The sequence below is a fragment of the Dermacentor albipictus genome, chromosome 1 (assembly GCF_038994185.2).
Source record: "Dermacentor albipictus isolate Rhodes 1998 colony chromosome 1, USDA_Dalb.pri_finalv2, whole genome shotgun sequence".
Taxonomy (NCBI): Eukaryota; Metazoa; Arthropoda; class Arachnida; order Ixodida; family Ixodidae; genus Dermacentor; species Dermacentor albipictus.
In genome coordinates, this window is record NC_091821.1 from 125,292,812 (window position 1) to 125,315,647 (window position 22,836).

At 45.7% G+C, this 22,836-nt stretch overlaps 1 protein-coding gene across 2 annotated transcripts in view; it reads left to right on the forward strand.

The window, feature by feature from the left end:
• The window catches only part of Cad96Ca (tyrosine kinase receptor Cad96Ca), a 124,928-nt gene that overhangs the window by 79,856 nt on the left and 22,236 nt on the right, over positions 1-22,836 (forward strand). For both annotated transcript variants that reach the window (XM_065451164.2, XM_065451165.2), the window contains one exon: positions 20,545-20,696. In XM_065451164.2, the coding sequence (XP_065307236.1) occupies positions 20,545-20,696 (152 nt within the window). The remainder of the gene's footprint in view (positions 1-20,544; positions 20,697-22,836) is intronic.

Consider the following 22,836-nt stretch of genomic DNA (forward strand, 5'->3'; position numbering starts at 1 on the left):
TTATAATAGCAGTTTGACGGGTAATGAGGAAGATATATTCAAAATCGAGGTATTTTGTGCATGCGGTAGACAAGTCATTTTCGACCCAACTACGCTCGCCCTCAAACTACCACGAGCAGAGCAATTTAGTATTGTTCCCATTCAATAGCTGTGCCTATACCATCGCCGAACCCCTTTGCTCGGCGAGGGTGCAGCTGTGGTAAAGGCTATTGAATGACAACAACAATTTCCTGGCAAAGTGTGGGAACTGTGATGACATTTCGTCTGGGTGTTGGCTTTAAGCATTCTCTTGTCTCCCTTTAGTACCATACTGTCTCTCCTCTGCGCTGTTGCATGTGAGTACAAAAAAGTAAGTGCTGCACCTTCTGCACTACTTTTGCGGTGGGTGGGGGTGGGCAGTAGGGGGCTAACGCGTAATTAGTCTTCCAGAGGGCATTGTGTCGATGGCCAGGGTGTTTCAGTGGGCATTGTGACGGCCAAAGAGGTCCAAAGAGTATTGTAGCGATGCCCACGAAGTTCTCGCTAAAAGGACTCGCACACGCCTTCCCCGCGTCCCTCTCATGTTCATTATGCACGCTCCCAAACCACCCACCGACGCGGCTGGCAAGCCAGTGACAGCAGCAGCAGCAGAACTGGAAAAAGTGAGGGAGGAGGCACAGAAAGCTTCGCTTTAAAATCTGGCAGAGCGCCCCTGTGCACGCTGTAACCTGCAATCCGGAGCTCTGGTGTTTTGACAAAATTCAATTTCATTCTGCAAAGTATTTCTTTCCCGTATTCAGCATGTGCACCTGTCCTACCCGTCTCGCGAGGGGAGACGGGCGAGTCTCGCGCAGGTCTACATATGCCAAGACATCGCGAACGTACTTGGCAGGTGGGCAGTAGCGCGCACACTTGAAAAATGCCTCACCACTGTTCCGTGAACAAAGATGGGTCTGCAAATGCCCCGCCATTTCTGGAATCTCGTTATATCTACAATGATTGGCTTGTTATCCTATTCATGCATGCAATAATACTGTCTCCAATTTGGGAGGGGAAATATTTCAGTAAATACCGTTGTTAGTCGGTGTTGTAAATACTTTATGCATCGCAAGTTGTACGTTGGTTCTCTATACTTTCTTAGATTATTCTCCCTTTCTTTTTGAGCACTCCGTTCAGGCAGCTGTTTGTAAGCCAGTAGAACGTTCCTTTACTATACAACTACAAACTTAATAGTTTCTTTTTGTACAGCCAGCTTCGTAAATTGACGCAGACGTGAAGCCATGAGCGTTTTGCACGGCTCTTTCTGCAGATGCTGCTTGAGCAAAGCATTGTGGTGGGTGAGAAGGCTCAAGTTTGCCAACGAACCTACCTTGTTTATAAACTTGAGAGAAGCAGAACGAATTGGGGTTATTGATTCGGCGAAAGAAGGTCAGGTGGGGTCAAAGCTTCTCGAATCGGCGTATCTTTTGTCCGCGTATGGTTCGTCGCACCCTTTTCTGCCTGTTTTGTCATGCTTGAAAGAAACCTAGACGACCGCACTGCTTTAGAGCAATTGTGGCGCGTCCAGCTGCATGCTGTCACGTGGCCTATTCATTTTGCTAGATTCCTGGCGTCCCAAAAGCAAGAGCTGCACTAGTTCTGCCTTGCTGATAACATTTTGAACATTTTTCTTTTGGTTAAGTATTCAATACTAGAAAAAGTAGGTGCGCGCTTTTGGATTCCGCGGAATTTGTGCGTGACGACATTTAGGAACTGTGTGCCACCTAGAACACTGTGACATAATGGATAGTAGTGCTTCAGCAAAAGGTTTTTCCCAGGACATATTTAAAATGGCTTATCAAAACAGGCAGTGAAACGGAGGGGGACTCTCTTCAGGAGTTTTATCGGCTTTGAAAGCCCGACATGTCTCGGGGGGGGAGGGCTTGGGGTAAGGCAGGGCCCATTTGTGGATCCGCCACTGGTTTTTAGTGCCGTGGGACACGCCGTCTCTTCGTGCAATTGTATGTTTGTGAATGTGATAAAAACAAACAAAAACACCCTTGCACCCACCCCCAATATTCTTAGTCAGTGCACCCTTTCGGTGGGTAAAAGGGTGTTATGGCATCTAGAACTGCCCTATGCTTCGCAAAAAGTCATGATGATGGGATGTTTCTTGAATGAAAACACCCTTCAAGGGTGTTATGATTCGCAATTCTCACCATTAAGGGTGTAAATTATTTTACTGTGCAGTCCGACGCTCTACCCGTTCGACCATGGAATACCCAGGCTTGCGGGAAAGCAGTTAGCGACAACAGATCAATTGCTGGATAGATATATCTATCTTAGCCCGCCGAAAAGTGCGTGCATTACCTTAATTGCGTTTTAAAAGAAGCATACAGAGAACAGAACGCCGTTGACGCTTACCTAATTCCCGATTGCCTAATGAATTTAGTCTCTATGAGCCTCGCCTCGCGCGACGCACATTCAACGCATTCTTGCAAAGGCTGGTATCCCGGCCGAAGCGGGAAAGTTCAACAGTATCCTGAGCCACTTTGGGCCGAGCGGCAGAAGTACGAGAGTATTTTACGACCCGTGCCACTCCGTCCAGGCAGGATAACAGGGATGAGGAAGTTTTCGGAATCGGCAATTGCGCAAGGGCGCCCCGCTTGCGCAAGAACACGAATGTCGGTGTAAAGATACCGCGAACAACTGAGCCATAAAAGATCGATTCATATCAATGCAAATTACTGTGTCAAATCGGGCATACTGGAATGTTAAAATTCTTAACTCAGTTGCTCGGCCGTAACCACACACACACACACACACGCACGCACGCACGCACGCACGCACGCACACACACACACACACACGCACGCACGCACGCACACACGCACGCACGCGCACGCACACACGCACGCACGCGCACGCACGCACGCACACACACACACACACACACACACACACACACACACACACACACACACACACAAACTTTACGAAGTGCACAAGCTCGACAAGGAAGGATCGTGAAGCGTGTGCTCCGCTTTTCGTCCGTTGTTTCTTTCCCCGTGTAAAATATGTTGATATTTCAAGGCCGAAGAGCAGCCGTATCTCCTAACGTGTGTTTTTTTTTTTCGTTATTTTTGCCCTTCATCACTGATTCTCATAAAGACAGGACCCCGCCATCACTAGAATGGGTCACTCGGCGGGGCGGATGATAAAAAAATGAATAGAATCGGATGAATCCCTACAAAATAGCGCGAAGGATGGGGGCATTTTTGTTGATCGCCGTTTTTACCATTGAAATACTGATTTCTGCGCATGCTCGAAGCGAAAAAATCCCGTTATTAGCGCAGGCAATAGGGCGATCCAGCGCCAAGCTAAGCGCCGGGATATCACTGCAGCCGAAACGCTTTCGTATAGCTGTGGAAGCCGAAGGCCACCGGCATGGTGTTAATCATTCTGACTACATAATTGCCACTGCTGCAAAACACAACACTTTATGCGCGACACATGCCTCACTGTATCCATTTGATTATTATTAAGCCTAATGTAAGCATTGCTTGATATATTGAAGAAGGGAATAAATGGGCGACTACGCACCACGCACCGTGCTGGAGAAGTGCGGCGCCAGCCGAGGCTGCCGTGTTTACTGTTAGGCTGCTTCACTGGCTATGCACGCAGCTCTCCTGCTCACGAGTACTTTAAACGCCGGTGATTTTGTGCAGAACCCTACCTAAACGCATTAGTAGGTAAACCTGTCGCACGTACGGTTGGGAAAGCGATTTCCTCATTTTGTGTCGGCGAGAGGCACGGAGTGGCCACCACTGTGGACAATGCCAACGAGCTCGACGGTGCGTTTACTGAGGGTCACAGTGTGCCCTGACGATTCCAATGTCCACTTGAGGCTTATATGCACGTTTTTATGGCTTATCGTAGCAATAACGTCTGGCGAAGGTAGCGCCATATGCGCAGTGTAAAAACGGCTGTTCGAGCAATGAATAAGTAATCCATACGCATTATGCGGACTTTGTTGTCTTCTGCATAAGTTTAGATGCATACAAGTGTGTTACTTAACATCAGACACTTTCCATTTGGGGCATTCAATCTGTTTCCGACGTTGATAATTTACTCACAGGTATTAAGACCTTCGACCGAAGGAACGCGCACATATTTTATTGGCCAACGTCGCAGATGTTACTCGTCATTCACGAAGCACGGTCTCCAGAAGTGGGACACCAACTCAGCAGTTGGCTTTTCTGGTACGTACACTTGTGGGTGCATGAGTCTACGTCAGTACTTCAAACACAGTTTTTATGGCTAATTTCAGGGCATTTCAGATTGCGTGGGGCGTCATACTGTGCTGTGGGATCTCAACATTATCTGTTCAATGTTTCTTCCATATGCGAATAGCGCCATACAACTGTGGAAGATATGGCTCCAACAAGCTCGTACTGAGACATCTGGTGTTTAAACAAATAGATATGTTTATATACAAAACGGATCATACACTAAAAGATGGGGTAGATTGGTGGGGCTTTGTATAGCTTTCCCGGCACATCCGCTCTTGAACTGTATTAGTTCCTGCCATTCACGACTAAAATATCAAGATGTACCGTACAGTGAAGTTTAGCCGATTTATACACAACTTTCGGGAAGTGATACTGTACTTGGTGCTAATTTTCTGCGATTTATTCGAACGGAGATGTTTCACGTGAGAAATTTCATAAATTAATTTAAAAATGTGGACAGAACATTATTCAGAACAAAACATTTTTTTAGAAGGCACTGGTATGGCTCAGAAATGTACCACGTAAATGCAAGATAAGACCGACCTAGACAGCACTCGTGTAACCATATATGATCGGCACTACGCGTGTTGGATAGCTGGAGATGCATCGCGTAAATGCAGGTGTGGTATTGTTGTTTCACACAATACTTTCCCTCAACGAAAGTTACCCAGAACAACATTATTTATTCAACTTAATTGTCACTCCGATCACTTTGTCCAAAAACACTCATAATGAGTCGTTTTCTGCGCCTGAACGGTGGCAGAACGCTTGAAACAAGAAAATCGCACGATTCAAGCAGTTACAAAATGTGCTCTGCAGGCTTGTGTTATGAAACATGCTATGAAAATAAGTTCAGCATAGCTTGATCGTGCCATAATGTGTTTTCCTTGTTCAAGAACGCTGCAAATCGTGGTTATAGCGAGCTCGTGACTGCATTTCTGATTTAATACCTTACTTGCAGGTGTGTAGCGCTTACGTCTATACAGTTAGTTTTTGAATCCCCTGTAATTTTCCCTTTTCAGTGAGATTCACAAGCTACGCTATCTTTTAACCTCGCGCACAAGTGACCGCCATCGCCATTTCAGGGAGAAACTATTTCTTCAGTCAAATTGGGAAAACTCAACTTTCCTCTTGCAGTCTTAAAAGTTGGATCTATGCCGGGCCTTGAATTGGAACAAAGATTTAACTTCGTTATTTTGCGGTTCTGTGACTTCCGGGAGGGTTATTAAATTTTCAAACATATTTTCTTCCAACTTACAGAACCATAAAGCAAAGGTACGGCTCATCCGCGGTGCCTGAATGTCTTTTCCATTGCCCTTCTGAGCTTCTAAATGTACAGGTCTTTTCATGCAATGCCACGCCACTCCGGAATACGCCTGTCTTGATAATGGGAAAAATCCAGAGCCTTCATAGCCACGCTTCGTCGACTATAGCACAAGTTCCTGCAATGCATGAAGGAATCTTGCAGAGCGGCACATTAGCTTAGAGACCCTCGTTCGCGAGAACCACGTGCAATTAGCACTTGCGTTGTTGCCAGTGATTAGGAGAACGCCCGTGCGAAATAGGGTAGCGCCAGAATATCCCTTCGAGTCTGAAGGAACGGCGTCACAGAAGCAGGCGGCGTTTGCTTGGAGCATGCACTCTCCAAGTGGGACTAATCATATGGGATCTATAGCTTTTTAAAAGCTGCCCGGCGATCGCGAGAGCGTGTCGCTCAAACAACATCCGGGCTATTGTGTTGGTGTTTCGCGAGACGAATTTCGGGTGTAGCGTAAAAGTGTCGGTATGCGTTAAGATTCCGCAGAAAACGGCCGGATCATCAAATTTTCTCTTTAACGCAACGGTATTCCGTTGATTTTTGGTGACAGCAAGGTTTGCCTAGTGACTTAGTTGCCAGAAAAAAAAATATCTTTTAATGGAATCATCCCTTTTATGAGAACACTTACAGCTACTTAAAGTGAAAAGGGCAGCGGAACAACACCACATCAAGTCCCATTAAAGAGTTTAGCTGCTCATTTTCAGATCATGTTAAAGTATGGCTTTTGACAGTGTAACCTTACAAGGTATCTTGTACAAGGCGACATGAAAAAATTAGCACGAAAGCAGCGAATGGGCCCTAAAGAATACTGGTCGACGTCACATTTTGTACACGGAATGCTGAGGATTTGCACTGCTGATATTTTACTGAATAACTAAACATGGATGACCACAAAGTGGTTTATCATTACAAAGTTCTGTGTAACATGTATTACAAGCAAGATAATTGCTAACACCGCTTTGAATTTTAAGCAACGGCCATTAGTGACACTTATCTGAGCTATTTTAATTCGTACCTTTCGCACGCTTAATTGCCATGAACTGACTTAAGGTCACCGCAGCAAGAAATACTTGCCGTCATCACTCTTTAGCCACAAAGCTATCATCGCAAGTGCTTTTTAAGCGGGATACGCTAGCGAGACAAAATAAACTGGTAAAGATACTGCAATGTTTTCTTGTAGTTTAACTACAGCGCTCTATTTAAGTGTGCGGAGTTTGAAGAATGAAGATCTCTGTGAAATATTTTCCGAGTTGAGGCGATATTTAGACACTGTATAAATACTTATATGCGCAGTTTAGATTATTTATCAGGCTGTTCAAACATAGAATTGGTCCTTGTAACGTAAAACTATTCCAATATGTTTTTGTTCCAATCTCCTGACGTCAAATTTGCGTAACCGCCGACGCAAGCATCGTGCGGTGATCCACAAGTTTGTCTGAACAGGCCAATCAAACACTATCCTCGTTTATAGGCGGTCACTTTCGTTTGCTTTAAAAACGAATAACATTGCCTACACTGAGCGGCTTGTCTTATCTAATTGGCTGACAAGAAACGAGGAGCACTCTCAAGTGGAGAGGGATTGGATGGGACCGAGGCAGTGCACTGAAAAACGATAACCGGATGAAGAGGGTATTGCCGGCCTCTGCCATTGGCCCGCTATCCCTTACTTAGTTTGCGGTAGCTAGTCGAAAATAGTGGCGTCATGCAACGGAAGATTAAGAATGCCGCTAAAACGGATAATCAGCAAAGATGAGTTGGCAGAGCGAAGTCGTAAACGTGCCGAAAGTGCTCGAAAACGTTACACTGTCAAGCAAAAAGTTTTATTGTACGCAAATTAACCCAAGCTCTCCGGCAGGTGCGAGTAGCCAGTGCCCGAGCGATCGGCGGCATCCATCTTTTATTCCTTTCGGAACGGGGCAGGGCCGCTATTTTGTAGCGATGCCTTATGCCTTATTCTATGCTATTCTTATCATCCACCACACAGGGACGCCTGATCCCGTTGATAATGTGGGCAGACCGTCGCTCTGACCACTGGCCAAGCGCGAAAAGTCGGAAAAAGCATAGAATGGGAAAAGGCATCGCTACAAAATACCGGCCCAGCCTGCGGCTATTCAGAAGAAAATGCATTTTTGTTCAGCATATAAGGCGTCTTTAACGCGTACACGTCACTTTGACGCAATGAGTTTTCGCGCTTTTGTGACGTCGCGTGACAGGCTGGTGGAGTGTGCGTGCAGCCCGAAAACTTTTGACCAATAGACGAGGGCTAATAGCGAAAAGGCGTCGAATAAGAGATAACTATTTTTCTTTTGTTCAGTCCAATCATGCATAATCAGTGTGTACACGTCATATGAGATGGGGAGCTATCGCCGTTTTCGTGCGGAGGGCTGCTTGCATAATTGGGATAGAAAAGTTTGGAATAGCTTTACGTTATAGCCCCTTGATGTACCTTGAGGTTTCTTGCGCAGTGCGTTATTGAATTACGTTTCCAAATTAGTCGTCGGGGGGCGCCCTTTTCTTTGTTGTTCTCGCCATGTTTCCTGTCTTGCTCGTGCTTACAACCACACACCTGTTATTCCATTCTTTTTTTTTCATTTTTGCCCATTTTGGGGGGGGGGGGGGATGCTTGCTGCTATCCTTGTGTGTTTTTCGCACTGGCTAGAAAAAGGAAGTATAGCCGTCATCTCTTTGGGGCACCAACACAGGCAACTAGAAGAAGAAGTATTTTAATGACTGGAAAATGTAGAGAGGTCGGCCGGATAATGGAGCATCCGGCCTGCTAGTCTACGTAAGGGAAGGGGAAGAGGGGAAAAAAGGGTCACAATGGGGGATGATAATGGGAGGAACGAGGTGAAGGACACATTACACAACTGGTATCACAGGCGTGAGTCCAATAGGCAACTAGAACTTGTGCAAAATGTAATTGCAAACATTGCATCTTAGGCCTCTGACGCAGGTTCCTATGTCCGTGAACGCCTGCGTTTTCTTAAGCGAGTGCTGGTGTAAGAGCAAGCTTTTTGACACAAGAGCGCAGGAGAGGCGGCAGAGCGAGGCTTTAGTGCTTCACACGCCTGTAGTTCAGTTACAACTGTATCTCTCCGCCGAATTGCTGCGTGATAATATTATAAAGGGCGCTAGGGTTTTCAAAAACTCTAAAATAAAATTGACATTCACTTTAGCACACGCTAAAAAGAACGAAGGCGAAACCTGCCTGCTCACGAGACATTCATTAGATTACTTCACATTTTTATTCCTGCTTGTTACTTCCTGCTACTGTTACTTCCTGTAATGCCTTGTTGCTTCCTGTTACTTCTTTTCTCTCACCAAAGGTAGTTTGTTCGAGTGCCTTAATTAACTCTCTTAATTAACAGCATTCTAATTAACACCAAAGGGCGTGAGTTCAAGTTCTTTAATCAATTCTAACCTTGTCGTAATGAACTTCGCCTTAACTAACACAAAATGTAGTGGGTTCGACTCTCGACCTTTAAGATGTCAATTGGAATAAAACTTGGAGATATCGCCGGTTCGCCCATATATATCCAAGTTGGTTGGACTTCCACCAAAGGTCGTGGGTTCGAGAACCGTAATTAACACTATGTTAATTAACTGTACATTAATTAACTTCGCCTTAATTAGCACCAAAGCTAGTGGGTTCGACTCTCGACCTTCACGACGTCAATCGTAATCCAACTTGGAGGTATGAACTTAGATAAAACACGTTGGCGGGCTAGTTGGTTTAACTCCATGATATAGTGTGTAAGCGCGACTGAACGAGAACGTAGAAAAGAAACAGATATTCAGAGACAGCGCTTATATGGCCGGTTCGCCCATATCTCCAAGTGGGTTTGACGGTTCGACTCCAACCGAAGGTCGTGGGTACGAGTGCCTTATTCAACCATATCTTAATTAACTGTCCCATAATTAATTTCGCCTTAATTAACACCAAAGGTCGTGGGTTCGAGGGCCTTAACTCTGTCTGAATGAACTGTGCCTTAATTCACTTTGCCGTAATTAACAGCAAAGGTCGTGGGTGTGACTGCGACCAAAGGCTGAGCGTTCAACCCCAATTTAGGCGCCATGATATATTGGTACTGTAACGCCGGACGGTCAGATTTTCGTCCCGTGAGCCGTCTTACGCTTTCGCCTTAAAAGCAAGATTTTACTTTCGTCATAGCGACGTTTAGGGGCACATTAAACAACCATAATAATAACAACTCTTTTATTATTTCTGGAAAACATAGTACATTCATCGGGCCTGCCAAAGCTACATTGAGTTTGACTGGCAGAGCATGACAGGCAGCATACAAACTGTTACAATAGCAATAGAGAAAAAAAAAACTAAAAAGAAAGCAAATACCAAAAGCGCATAAATCTGTATGTATACACTGATACGAACGTTATGCACAACTATAATGCATGTCCATATAGACACACATAAATGTCTTAGAAGCATATCTGGCGCGTGCACTTATCACGGTGCCACACGGTTAGTTTGCATGGCACAGTAAGAAGGACTGAGGTTATACAGCGCGGATAAAACAAGGACACGAAGAAACAAATACCACATACGCTTGTATGTGGTATTTGTTTCCTCGTGTCCTTGTTTTATCCGCGCTGTTTAACCTCAGTTCTAAATATGAACCAACTAGCCCTCATCAAGATCTTACGAATAAAAAGGAGTACGTGATTATAAACAACAAAATGAGTTAAAGAACTAAAAGTGTTCCAACAAAACCTTTGCAGAAACAAACGTTCTGATCACATTTTTAACCAAATCCACTCTATAGGCGTAATACAGAACAAGGTAAGTGAGGTCTATTTCTTTGTGTTATTGCCGCTCAAGTCCGCACGTTTTAGTGCTTTCTTGAGCTTATATTTTAATGTGGACTGCAGCACGTTACAAGACATATAATTAAACAACGCCGGAACGTAGTATTCGCGCATTCTTCTGCGGTATTTTGTTGCACAACGAGGTATTTGATAACGCCATTTTGTTCTAAGACAACGGGCAGTTACATAAGGTATCTTAAAACGTTTCTCCCAGAAATGTTTCAAGGTTATTGTATGCAGGAAAACCCATGGAAAATCTGGCGTTGGTAATGCCTTAAAGATGGTGTTGCGTTCGAGACACAAGTTATAAGTTAACTTTTAAAAGGGAGCACATTACTGAGTGAATTTTTTTTTTTGACCAACGAAGACCGCAATGACCGTAAACAATAATCTCGTATCGGACTACAATGTAGCATAACGCATGCGCTGTGGTTTTCCTGACTGATATCATCCGGAGGTAACGAATTTTATAGAGTAAGCACAGCACTGAGCGAATCCTCGGACAAACATAAGCAACATGCGAATTCCGTGGAAGATCGTTGTCAAAACGCAAACCGACATATTTTACGGATGATGCGTAGTCGATAGGATCGCAAGAACATGGATTACAATGCGAAATACGTAATATTATTTCCCTGGTAAGGTATACTCTCTTTAAAGGGCTTCGAAAGCAGACGAGTTGCGTTTTTAATACTTTAATGTCGTATAAATTTGTTGCAAGCCAGTCGATTGCATTCGTTGCTGCTTCTTGTAGATGAGAAGCTCCATCGGAATATTGATTTACGCGAGAAAATAACACTATAGTTTGCACACTGAAATATTTTAATGGGGACTAGCTACATTTGACAGATTATTAACGTAAACGTTAAATAGGAAAGGGCTTAATACTGAACCCTGTGGAACGCCGGCTTTGATTGGCGAAACGCTGCTGTGAAAGTTTTGACTGAGACGTACGGAAACGAGGGATGCCGGAGAAAATGATCGAGAAGTGACAGGAACAAACCACGGAATACCATCATCAAAAGCTTGGTTGACAATAAGTCATATAGCAGACACTGTCAAATGCCTTGCTTACATCAAGTAACAGTTAAACTTTCTAAACATAAATTCAGGAAATCGGAAAAATCACCCGAAAGCGCCTGTGTACCTTTGCCTTTTATAAAGTCGTATCGCTGCATTGACAACATGTTGCTAGTATAAAGAAAGCTGGGCCGCTATTTTGTAGCGATGCCATATGCCTTATTCTATGCTATTCTTATGATCCACCACACACGGCCGCCTGATCGCGTTGATAATGTGGGCAGACCATCGCTCTGACCAGTGGCCAAGCGCGAAAAGCCTGAAAAAGCATAGGATCGGAAAAGGCATCGCTACGAAATACCGGCCCTGTTCATAGTGAGCAGCATATGTTTCTTTAAAATTTGTGTCATGCAAGGTAAAATTGATATAGGGCCATAGTTTTCAATTTTGCCTCGAGATCCTTTCTTATAGAGTGGTATAATGATTGCCGTTTTCATTTTGACTGGAATAACGCCACATGCCAAGGGGCCCTATAACGTAAAACTATTCCAATATGTTTCTATTCCAATCTACTGACGTCAAATTTGCGTAACCACCGACGCAAGCACCGGGCGGTGACCCCCAGTGTCTCCTGAACAACCCAATCAAACGCCCTCCTAGTTTATAGGAGGTGACGTTTATTGGCTTTCAAAATAAATAATATTGCCTACATTAAGCGGTTTTTCGTTTGTAATTGGCTGCCAGGAGGCGAGGAGCACGCTCAAGTGGAGAGGGTTTCGATGGGGCCGAGCCAGCGCATTGACAATAGATAAGCGGATGAAGAGGGAGGTGCCGGCGTATGCAATTGGTCCGCTTTCCTTTACTTAGCTTGAGGTTACTGGTAGAAAATCGCGGCGGCGTGCAACGGAAGGCTACGAACGCCGCTAAAACGGATCCTCAGCAAAGAAGAGTTGGCAGAGCGAGGTCGTAAACGTGCCAAAAGTGCTCGATAACGTTACACGGCCACGCAAAAAGTTTTATTGTACGCAAATAAACCTATGCTCTTCGAGAGGTGCGAATGGCCAGCGCCTCAGCGATCGGCGGCAGCCATCTTTTATTCATTTCGGAGTGGGGCAGCCTACGGCTATTCAGAAAAAAATTCAGTTTTGTTCGGCATATTAATGCATCTTTAACGCGTATGCGTCACTTCGACGTGGTGAGTTTTTGCAGTTTTGTGACGTCGCGTGAGAGGCAGGTGAAGTGGGTGCAGCCCGAAAACTTTTGACCAATAGCAGGCTAATGGTGAAAAGGCGTCGAATCAGAAATAACTATTTTTCTTTTGTTCAGTCCAATCATGCATAATCAGTGTGTACACGTCATATCAGATGGGGAGTTATCACGGTTTTTGTGACGTCGCGTGACACACAGGCGAAGTCGGGATGGCCCAAAAAAGTGTTTGACCAATCGTGGAGGGCTGATTGCAGAATTGGAATAGAAAATTTTGGAATAGCTTTACGTTATAGCGCCCAGGATAGGATTAATTATTACTATCAAAACGGTCTTGATGTTCTTAAAGTTTCTTCGAAGTTCAATGACGGAGGTGCCATCGGTATCTGCGTACGTTTGCGTTTAAGACTAAAAAGGATTGTTTTTAGGCCACAACCACTTAGAAGCGGTAGATAAGCCGATTGCAGGTTACTCGTTTTGAATGTACCTGAATCCGGATGAGGTATGGTGAAACCTGATATTCTAGAAAAGAAATCATTAAAATCATTTGCTATACTGCCTTCATTGCACGGTGCCTGCCGCCGTATGGCGCCCTAAACAACGTCCGGCTAGAGTTACTTGCTTCCCGTGTGGCAGGGATTTACACGCATCCCCTCAACCGCCCCTTAACACCTCCCTAGGATGACCCCAACACCCCTCAAAAATTGTTCCAGACCAAACCCCTCCCCCTCCCCTCCGGCAGACAAGCACTCACCTTGGAAAAAATTTACGCTTATCTCATGCACTGTAGTAATCGTTTTAAGAAATCTTTATTCGTTGCGGAGGTGGACGCTATACGTGGCCCTAATCTTAACCAGTCTTGATGTTCAGCGGGCAAACCACAGCGCGCAGACGAGGCTACCCTGCCACCTGCAGTGAGCAGAGAAACTGACGCGGCGGTAAACACAAGACACGTCCTTGTGTTTTCGTCTATCCAACTGCAGGCGCTAAGAGTTGCGCGCCGTCGTGGGTAATGGACATCTAGAAGCATCTCAGTGTCGTCACGGGCATACCTATGTTTGGCCGTACACCCTCCGTCGCACTCCATGGAGCTGCTCCTATTAGCCGCTATCAACACAACTAGATTTCTTGCGCCGGTGCCACTGTAGCAACCGCGAGCCCTCCAGCAATGGCACCCGCCAACATCGCTCGCAATGCGGCGCTGTTGGCGTTTATGTCGTCTCGTGGGAGTAGTCTCGTTTTGGTCCTACGCCTTGCCTGCTCAAGAAGACGTTCAAATTTTGGTGTCTTGCGTAAACCTGTGAGGCCGCTAAATGCCTCGAAAAGGCATTATGAGCAAGGACAGTTCCAGCCACCGTTCAAGTGTTGCGTAAGCTTATAAAGTTAAGTAGTGTTCTTCTGCTAATTAGCAGCTTTTCCGTGACCATTCGTCGAAAAAGAGCGTTCAGCCTTAATTAAATAAAACAACGTGGTAAAAAGAGTGCTAGCTCCTCGAACCTCTCCTCCCTCCACCACTTCCACCTTTCGTTCAAAAAGATATATAACCACTAACTTGGTATGCGTTTCTCTTGATTCCTGGAGAAACACTCGACCTAGCGGCGACAGTTCGCTCTTATTCATTTCACATGGTCGTCTGCAGCAACAGTTTCATCTTAAACATGAAATGAGAAAAGTAGAGCAAACAATGATTCCAGATAAAATAAGGGCTACGACTTCGCTGTTCTTTTTACTCAATCAATAACAAAATAACGGGGATTCTACGTATAGCTATACGCAGATCGCGCGCAATGGACGCTGGAGACAGTTGCGAACTTTTGCACTGCGTAGTTTGAGTAACTATATTATGTTGTCCTGCTTGATGTGTTGGATGAAGTTGTACGTAACGTGCATAGTTTTATCTTTTCCTGGCGACCGTTTTTCACTGGCTAACCACTCATCTCTTGGTGCAAGACGCGCCAACATGTGTCGAAGTTCTCGTGAATGTGGTCGCGAATTCTATAGAGAATTTCGTCTTACCAGATTGCATGCTCGACGTGAATAATGGTGTACATTCTTGAACGTATTGTTACACTGGAATGTATGATCAGTCATGTGTAAATAGCTGGCGCATTCGGCCCGTAGATCAGGGGCCGAAAACGCAATAACCTCATTTTCACGCTAGTAGGTGTGTGTATTTCACCTTCAAGCCGTTTTGATACTGCGACATTAAGCGCTCTAATATCAGCGACACCTGGACCGTGCATTATTACCGGTGATTTCATTGCTCATCGCCCACTATGGGGAAGCCAGAAGATGGATCGTCGGGGAAGACGGGTTTACTCCTTTGCGTCAGATCTTGAACTGGATTGTGTAAACGAAGGCAGTCCTACGTTCTTACGGGGACTGACAAATAGCGGCTGCCTCGACCTAACGTTTGTATTACGCAGCCTAAGTAACAAGGTTCAACGGTCTGCGGGCAACGAAACCCATTTAAGGGACCATATTCCCACCTATATAAAAATCAAGGGCTTAGGCAAGTCGCGCATCACCGTTTCTTCACGTATCGACTGGTCAAAGTACCGGTCACTCACAGATAAGCGGTGTCAGGAAAATGAAGAAAGAAAATAGAAGGCATAATTAAAGCTGCTACTGAAAACGCTGCGTGTAATTTTACGCCTTCATCACAGTTTTGAGATTATGAAGTGGAATTGTAGCGGCTCCGAGCAATCCGTCGTCGTGCTGAACGACGGTATAGGCGAACAAAATGCATGTACGACTTGAAGGAGGAAAGACAAGGTTCAGCGTCGAATCAATACACTCCAGTCTCTAAGATAGAAATCTTTATGCGAGTGGCTTGATTCACATATGTTTCTATCTCAAATATGGAGAATTGTCCGCGGCATGCGAACATTGCCACAGCAGCATCGCCCCTTCAAGTGCCTTGTTCTCCACCAAGGTCGTCACGAAATTGAAGCAGCAAAAGACTTCTGCTCGAGGGTTGCCGGTAAGGGGTCCGCGTTCACCGCGAGTAGTTTAGGAAACACGCCGATGTCGAGAGATTCCCGGATAGACAATCTATTCTCTGTAGAAGGGAGTCAAGCAGCTTCGGCAGCATGCAAGCATTCCTCATCACCTGGACCTGATGGTGTCACTTACATGACCCTGTGTAACCTCGATCAAACAGCTCGGCGTGTCCTTCTAACCATTTATAACGAGTCGTGGTGCATCGGATTGGTTCTTCCCTCATGGAAGTCCAGCCGTCTCGTTCCTCTGCTCAAATCGCGTAAATCTCCTCTGGACCTGGCCTCTTATCGCCCCATCGCACTTGCCAGCGGTTTTAGAAAAGTGATGGAGAGGCTGGTATTGACTCGCCTGGAGTGGTACCTGAAGCATAACGAGATATAGCCTGATGCTATAACCGGCTTTCGACGTGGACGGTCCTCGACAGATAACGGGATTAACCTTGTCTCGTCTGTACAGCAACAAAAAAGCCTAAAGAGATTATCTGCAGTGATGTTCTGGGACGTGAAAGGCGCATGCAATAATGTATCGTATAAAGCTATTCTAGATGTCTTCGGGAACGTTGGATTGGGGGACCGTGTCTATCAATGGGTTTACAATTATTTGAAGGGCAGAACCTTCTTCGTACAAATAGAAGATGGTACAACAATGCACTATTGTACTTGTCGTGGTTTGCGTCAAGGTGGAGTCGTGAGCCCCACTCTGACCTTGCGCTCATCGACCTTGTTGATGTACTTCCGTGGTCAGTTCATCTGTCAATATACACAGACGACATCTGTATCTGTGCATCAGGGGTGACGTGTCTACACGTACGTGCCATGCTTCAGAGAGCGGCTGCACTGATGTCAAACTGCCTTCAAGGACGCGGACTAGAACTGTCATCTGAGAAATGCTCGCTGGTTGTCCTCATGCGCCATGGGATGCGCCCATACGTCATTAAAATCAATTGACAGGCAATTAGTTATGAGAGACCCACTGCTTTCTGGGAGTAATAATAGATCACGTCCTGTCCTGGAGCCCTACATTGAAACTGAAAAAGTAACTCACTATGATCCCCACGTGCTAAGATCTCTTGTGGGAAAATCGTGGAGTGCATCTGTACGAGAGATGCTTCAACTTTATGCTGTACTTTTTCTTGAGTTCATGCGCTACAGCTTACCTGTATTGGGCAGGACACGAAAAGCAAAGGTACACGACCTCCAGTCACTTCAAGCTCAAGCACTGAGAATATGTCTTGGCCTTCCGAAATGTTCGTCTTCAGCAGCGACTGTCGTCATCACGCGTGATCACCCAATCCCAACATATATTCGCGACAATGCCTTAGGAATGCACATCAGGTATTTCGCCCGAATTACGTTACACCACCTCGCCTCACTTCCGGCTTCTAGGCCACACTCTACGTTAAGCGATATTATTGCTTCGCATCATTCAGTGCTTCCCTCGCACTTCACGCCTGCAACTAGACCACCGTTACCGTTGTAGTGCCTACATCCCTTCGAAGCCCTCCTAATCATTCCTGGAATCCAAAAGAAAATACACTCATCATTTTAGCCCTACAACAAGCCACACTACTGCTCCTACATGAGAAACACAGCGGACGTCTTCACATATACACCAATGGTTCAGTTTCCTCTGCAAGCTAAGCAGGAGCAGTGGTTATTCCCGCGAAGTCCGTCACCATAAAAATTCAAGATATCGCATTTTACATCATCGACGACTGCAGAACTCGTCGCCCTCCGTGCTGCTGCAGCATTAATGATTGAAGAACCGTCACAGACATGGTTAATCTTCTCCGACTCTAAGGCCACTCTGCAGTGCATTCTGTCGCCATTTCGTCATGGACCGAATGAACAATTAGCCACTAACTGAAGACGTCTTCGTCACCACACAACAGAGAAAAAACACAACTTAGCCTATCAGTGGATGCTAGGCCATTACGGACTCCCCCCCCCCCCCCCCCCCCCCCCAACACACACACACACCCGGCGCGCCACCGGAAATACTGGAGATGCAAAGACTCAGCCGACGAACCAAGCCTCCTCCCCATCCCAATCTCAATAGGACACAGGCAAGGGACTGGCGTTGACTACAGGCGAACACCTTTTCTCACTTGCACAGGCTACACAAAAGGCACCCCGACAGGCACACAGACAATTGTCCCTGGTGTGAAGATACACCGACACTCCATCGCATCACATATGAAGGCCCGATGCGCCCGGCACACGCCGTCTCGCAGCTAATTACGAACTAACTCGCTAACTGGTCGTGAGAGACGCGACTCACCGAGCTGGACTTGTGAAGCCGGCTGGCGACCCTCGACCAGGCCCGGCGAGCCGCAGAAGCCAGTGGGGCCCTGCAATAGGGGCTCCACCCATATACACCACTCACGTTTATGATTCAATAAAGTTGTTCTTCTTCTTTGCGGTATCTGCTCATGAGGGCCTCCACTGCGCAGCTATATCGTTATCCGGAACAGACGCTGCTACGGGGCTTCGTTCACTCGCACGTGAACTGACACTTTCACAGTGGAACTCGATGGAATTTACCAACGCGCGTCTCCATAACTTGGATCCGAATCTACGGCTACGTCTTCCGTTAGGACTATCTAGAGCTGAGGAAAAACTTCTGCGCCGCTTGTGGCTTGGCGTGGCCTTCACGAATGCTTACTCATTTCGGATCGGAATGCCATAACTGTGGGTGCGAGGAAACAATCACCTCCTTTTTCTGTGAGTGTCCTGTGAGTTCAGTGCGCCCAGGAAAGAACTTTCAAGAGTGTTCGATATGGTCTTTACAAACGCCCTTTGTCGGAGGGAAGGGTCCTGGGACACTGGGCGAGACCTTCCTCGGCGCAGAAGGCTTTAAAAGCGTTGTTGCGCTTCGTGCGGAGAACTGGTTTTAAGACAGACTTTAAACAGTGCCGTATTCTCTTCTCCTTTTTCTCCTTTCTTTTTAGCTCTTCATTCCTTTTGTTTGTAACATCTGTTTTCAGTTATCTTTTATTCCTCTTTTATTCCCCTTACCCCGTTTTCCCAGGACAGGGTAGCTAGCCGGCCTGGGAACTGGCTAGCCTCCCTGTCTTTCCGTCTATTCCTGCTTCCTTCCTTCCTTCACAAAGCTTTTCCTCCCGAAGTGCTGTTTTTCATTGGTTGACCGCCTTCGCTAATATTATGGCCTATATCACTATTGGCTGGTACGAGTGCTTTTAGCGTAAGAACGTTTTAGGAATACGGGCCAGATTTCGATGGCCAACGACTGTGCTGCTGCTATAGTTGTGCTTTGAATGCCATTTTTTTTTTCTCGGCGAAAGTTCGCCCAATAAATAGTTAGATTTTTAAGTTACAGTTACGGCAGTGCCTTGCTGTTCACCTTCACCGACACCACAACGTGACAGGGGCAATGTAATTAGATAAACACCCGATAACTAACTTCTGAAACATAGCTTCAAGCGCGGTCGCAATACATGCAGTGTTTGTGCCCAAGCACTGCTCTATACACCGCAACGTTTATAATGTGAATTGCTCCATGGTCTACGTGATTTAGCGTTCCACGTAAGAACGTGCCTCTACAATCCAGAGTCCGCGATTGCAAACAGCATGGAATTAAGAAAAGAACTAACGGCATTTGTTCATGGGAAAAGCATAAGGAAACATGAGTCGCTGTCCCTCATACGCTGCAGTGGCCGAAGACTCGTACCATATATAAGCATCTGGATGCCATTCAAGTCCAGCAAACCGTTTATATCATTATTGATCCTGTCAACATCGACCGGACTTTCAAATTAAACTGATAATCGTGACACTGCGGGCTGAAAAAAAAAACAATCTCCTGCAAAACTGCACCAACAAGACGCCACACGCAAAGCAACAGACTGGCGACGCGGGACGAGGAATGGCAACTTGCGGTGAGGGACGCAGCAACGGCCATCGGCGGCGCAGCCGTGAAGCTGGCTTTGTGGCAAGGATGGATGCTTTCAACGCACGTGGCCACTTTCGGCGAATAGGGGCGCGAGTGGCGCGTACACGCGAACGTGCAACTGTGTTCCAGAAAAAAATAAGATCATATACAGCATTTCTACGTGCGTCTGCCTGTGCCGTGTGCGGACGTATGTTACAAGCACTCAAGCCGCCTGAAATGCAGGATGCCTCTGTCACTTATAATGTTTCGGTGGCGTTCGCCTTATTATCCTCGTATACTGTTTTGCAGTATAACTTATCAGTGACTCCCTGATTGGCTCAAGAAAAACATAACACATAATGACCTTACGCAGGGTCGTATAGTTTCCGAAATATGTAAGGAGGTGTTCACGCTCCTCTGCTCCGACGTGCGATAAAAAGATAAACAGCTTGTAAACAGTAAAACTATCCTGATAAAAAAAAGCACTTAGGTACAAGCTTCACAAGTATTGACACAGCTACAGCGCCGGAGTATAAATTTGAAGTAGTCCTTGTAAAATGAATAAAAGACCTCTGCGCCGGTGTGTTTTGTAAATGCTGAAAGCGTTGCATATTCCTTGCTCTGAGTTATGCGGTTCAATTACCCACGTATACGCGTGTGCCTATAGTATGCGTGCAAGTCGGGCAAGAAAAAAAAACGACTTCGGGATTTTTGAAACGCAGTTGGTTTGCGGAGATAACAAAGATCAGCAAGTTGAGAATCTATTGGCAAACTGTGCTTTAAGGGGCAGATTTCACTGCCCGTATTGACACTATATTCATATCTTAGCCTGACATTTCTGTGCTCGACTACATTTAGGTCAATAGACATATAAACGGCACGTCGAAGCCACATGTATTTTAAACGTGGTTTTACACCTATGGGAAGTCGAATCTTCATGCTTCTGTGAAGCCGGCGGTCGTGGTAGTTCTGCTATGCTAGCGTCTGTTGAATTCAGCCTATACAGTGGGTTCATTTCTTTTCACGCAGGAAGTCGAGTGATGACGGTGCGGACACGAGACGAAGACCATGACGTGATCGAGTACGGCATCGAGCCCGCAGTCTTTCTGGACGGATCCAGCTACTTTCGCATCAATAAACGTTCTGGAGAAGTCTTTCTCACGAGGTCACTCGTTGGCCAGGTATGCATTTTTTACCCTTTCGATATTTAGCAGCGTTTTCAGTGCTCACCATATGAAAATCTGGATGTCTTTGACGGAGCTTCCAGAGACAGCTGCTGTTAAGTCACATTTGTAGCCTTGGCGAAGGAAGTGACTTCACTCAAAGTTCTCTAGGTTACGTTTGGTACTTCGTGTGCTTGAGCGTGGCAAGATTTTTAGGCTTAGTTAAGTATGCCACCTTTGCTATGGTGACAGACATATGGTACGATGCATTGAAGGGCCATCAAGAGCCACCAAACTTGCATGTTCGGGAAAAGATAGTGACCACAATTTTTTTTTGTATATTGTGACGTGACGAGTAGTAGCCGGAGCCACTTAGAGGAGGTGTCCCCTTTAAGTTCATATAATAATAATAATAATAATAATAATAATAATAATAATAATAATAATAATAATAATAATAATAATAATAATAATAATAGTAACGAGAGAGGGCTTCCGCTTCTCACGTTTGAGCGGAGCACCTACGTGATGTGTTTTCTGCCACTTCATAAATACTTTAAACGTTTTTTTAGCTATACTTCACTAACTTTGCATCGTTGGTATTTCTCGCACTAAATACGAAGAGAGCAATAGTGTGTTTGAAGCAGGAGAGTAGAAGACTAGAGTGGGAAATGCAGGTGCGGAAGCGCAGTAGGAGCTCGCGGTCACCTAGATAAAGGAGGTGCGATGAAAGAAAATCGCGCCCAATACAGATGCATGTCATGACGTCATTATCACCAGTACGTGCCCATGGGTGCGCTAGATTTGCTTTTAAATATCTCCCGCGTAGCGTCATGACGTTATGATTAGTGCAGGGAGTGAATAAGGCGAGCTTCGGATCACGTTTCAAATATATCAACACTCCCGCGTCTTGAAGTAAACAGATATCAGGCTGCGGCTTAGTGTGCGTCGGTGTATTTGTGCATGAGGTTTGCGTGGATCACAGGATGGCATGGAAATAGGAAGCAGGGTCTCAGAAGAAAGCTATCGATAACTTTGACAGTTTCTTTACGATGGTATCTATATATTTTTAGGAGTGAATATCCGACATTTACGCGGGAGAGGTGACCTTAAATATTGATGACGAATGTAGTGTTTTGTGGCGCCAGGGCCAAGAATGACCAAAGAGCGTCACGCCAGTGTTCATGAATTCGAAGTGAAGCGATGAATTACTAGAAGAGGATGTGACGGGGCTGTAAAGGGGCCTAATTGACGGTCGCTGTAAAGTGCGTAAACCTAACATTTAGTAAAACTATGGAAATGGCTAATGAAGTGCGCTGCGGACACAAAAGATACGTTGTGAAAGAATGACGATATATTAAAATATGTCAGAGGCAAAAATGTTCAAAAAGCACTACTGCCTTAACGTAGCCCTTGACACGCAAGGACCTGGAGGCGTGTGTTATACAAAAACTACTATCACAGCGGCATCCTCTGGAGAGAGGATACGCTACGAAATTATTGGCCTAGCAAGATGCAAGACCACATCGTTCAAGAAACCTAGGACAGCTTTGGTTTTAAAGAAACATAGCGGGATCCTAAAGGATAGTGCTTCTTTCTCTCTCTTTCGGCTTCGCGACACTCCACGAGGACGTGGAGAATGGTGAACGTCTCACCATATTTAGCACAGGCTGAAGGTCCATTCCCAGTCAATAGGAAATTGTCAGTATATGTGTGTCCTATTGCGAGACGACAGTATAGGACATCAGTTCGTCGTGTTTTCGTAGCGGAGGGCCAGAATCCTAACTGTGGCTTAATCAACTGGAGAGCTTATGACTTGTTTAGGGGTCCTACAAGCGTTGCCGGTGGCTTCACAGTTTCGTTCGAAAAAAAAAAAAAGAAGGCTTGAGATTTGTGGCAGGAATAGTAGTGGTAGGATTAATAGCTTGCGATGTAATTAATGTGGCCAGTTAATCTGCTAGCACATTGCCCTCGACGCATTTATGGCCAGAAACTATGGGCTTCAACTTGCCCTGTAGCTGCAGAACGGGCTCAATTTTGACCGCCTGCGGTTCTTTAGAAGTGCGCCCAAAGCACGATGTACGATGTACGGGTGTTTTTGCATTCCGCCCCTATCGCAATGCCGCCACCGGAAACCCGCGGTCGTGCTGAGCAGCAG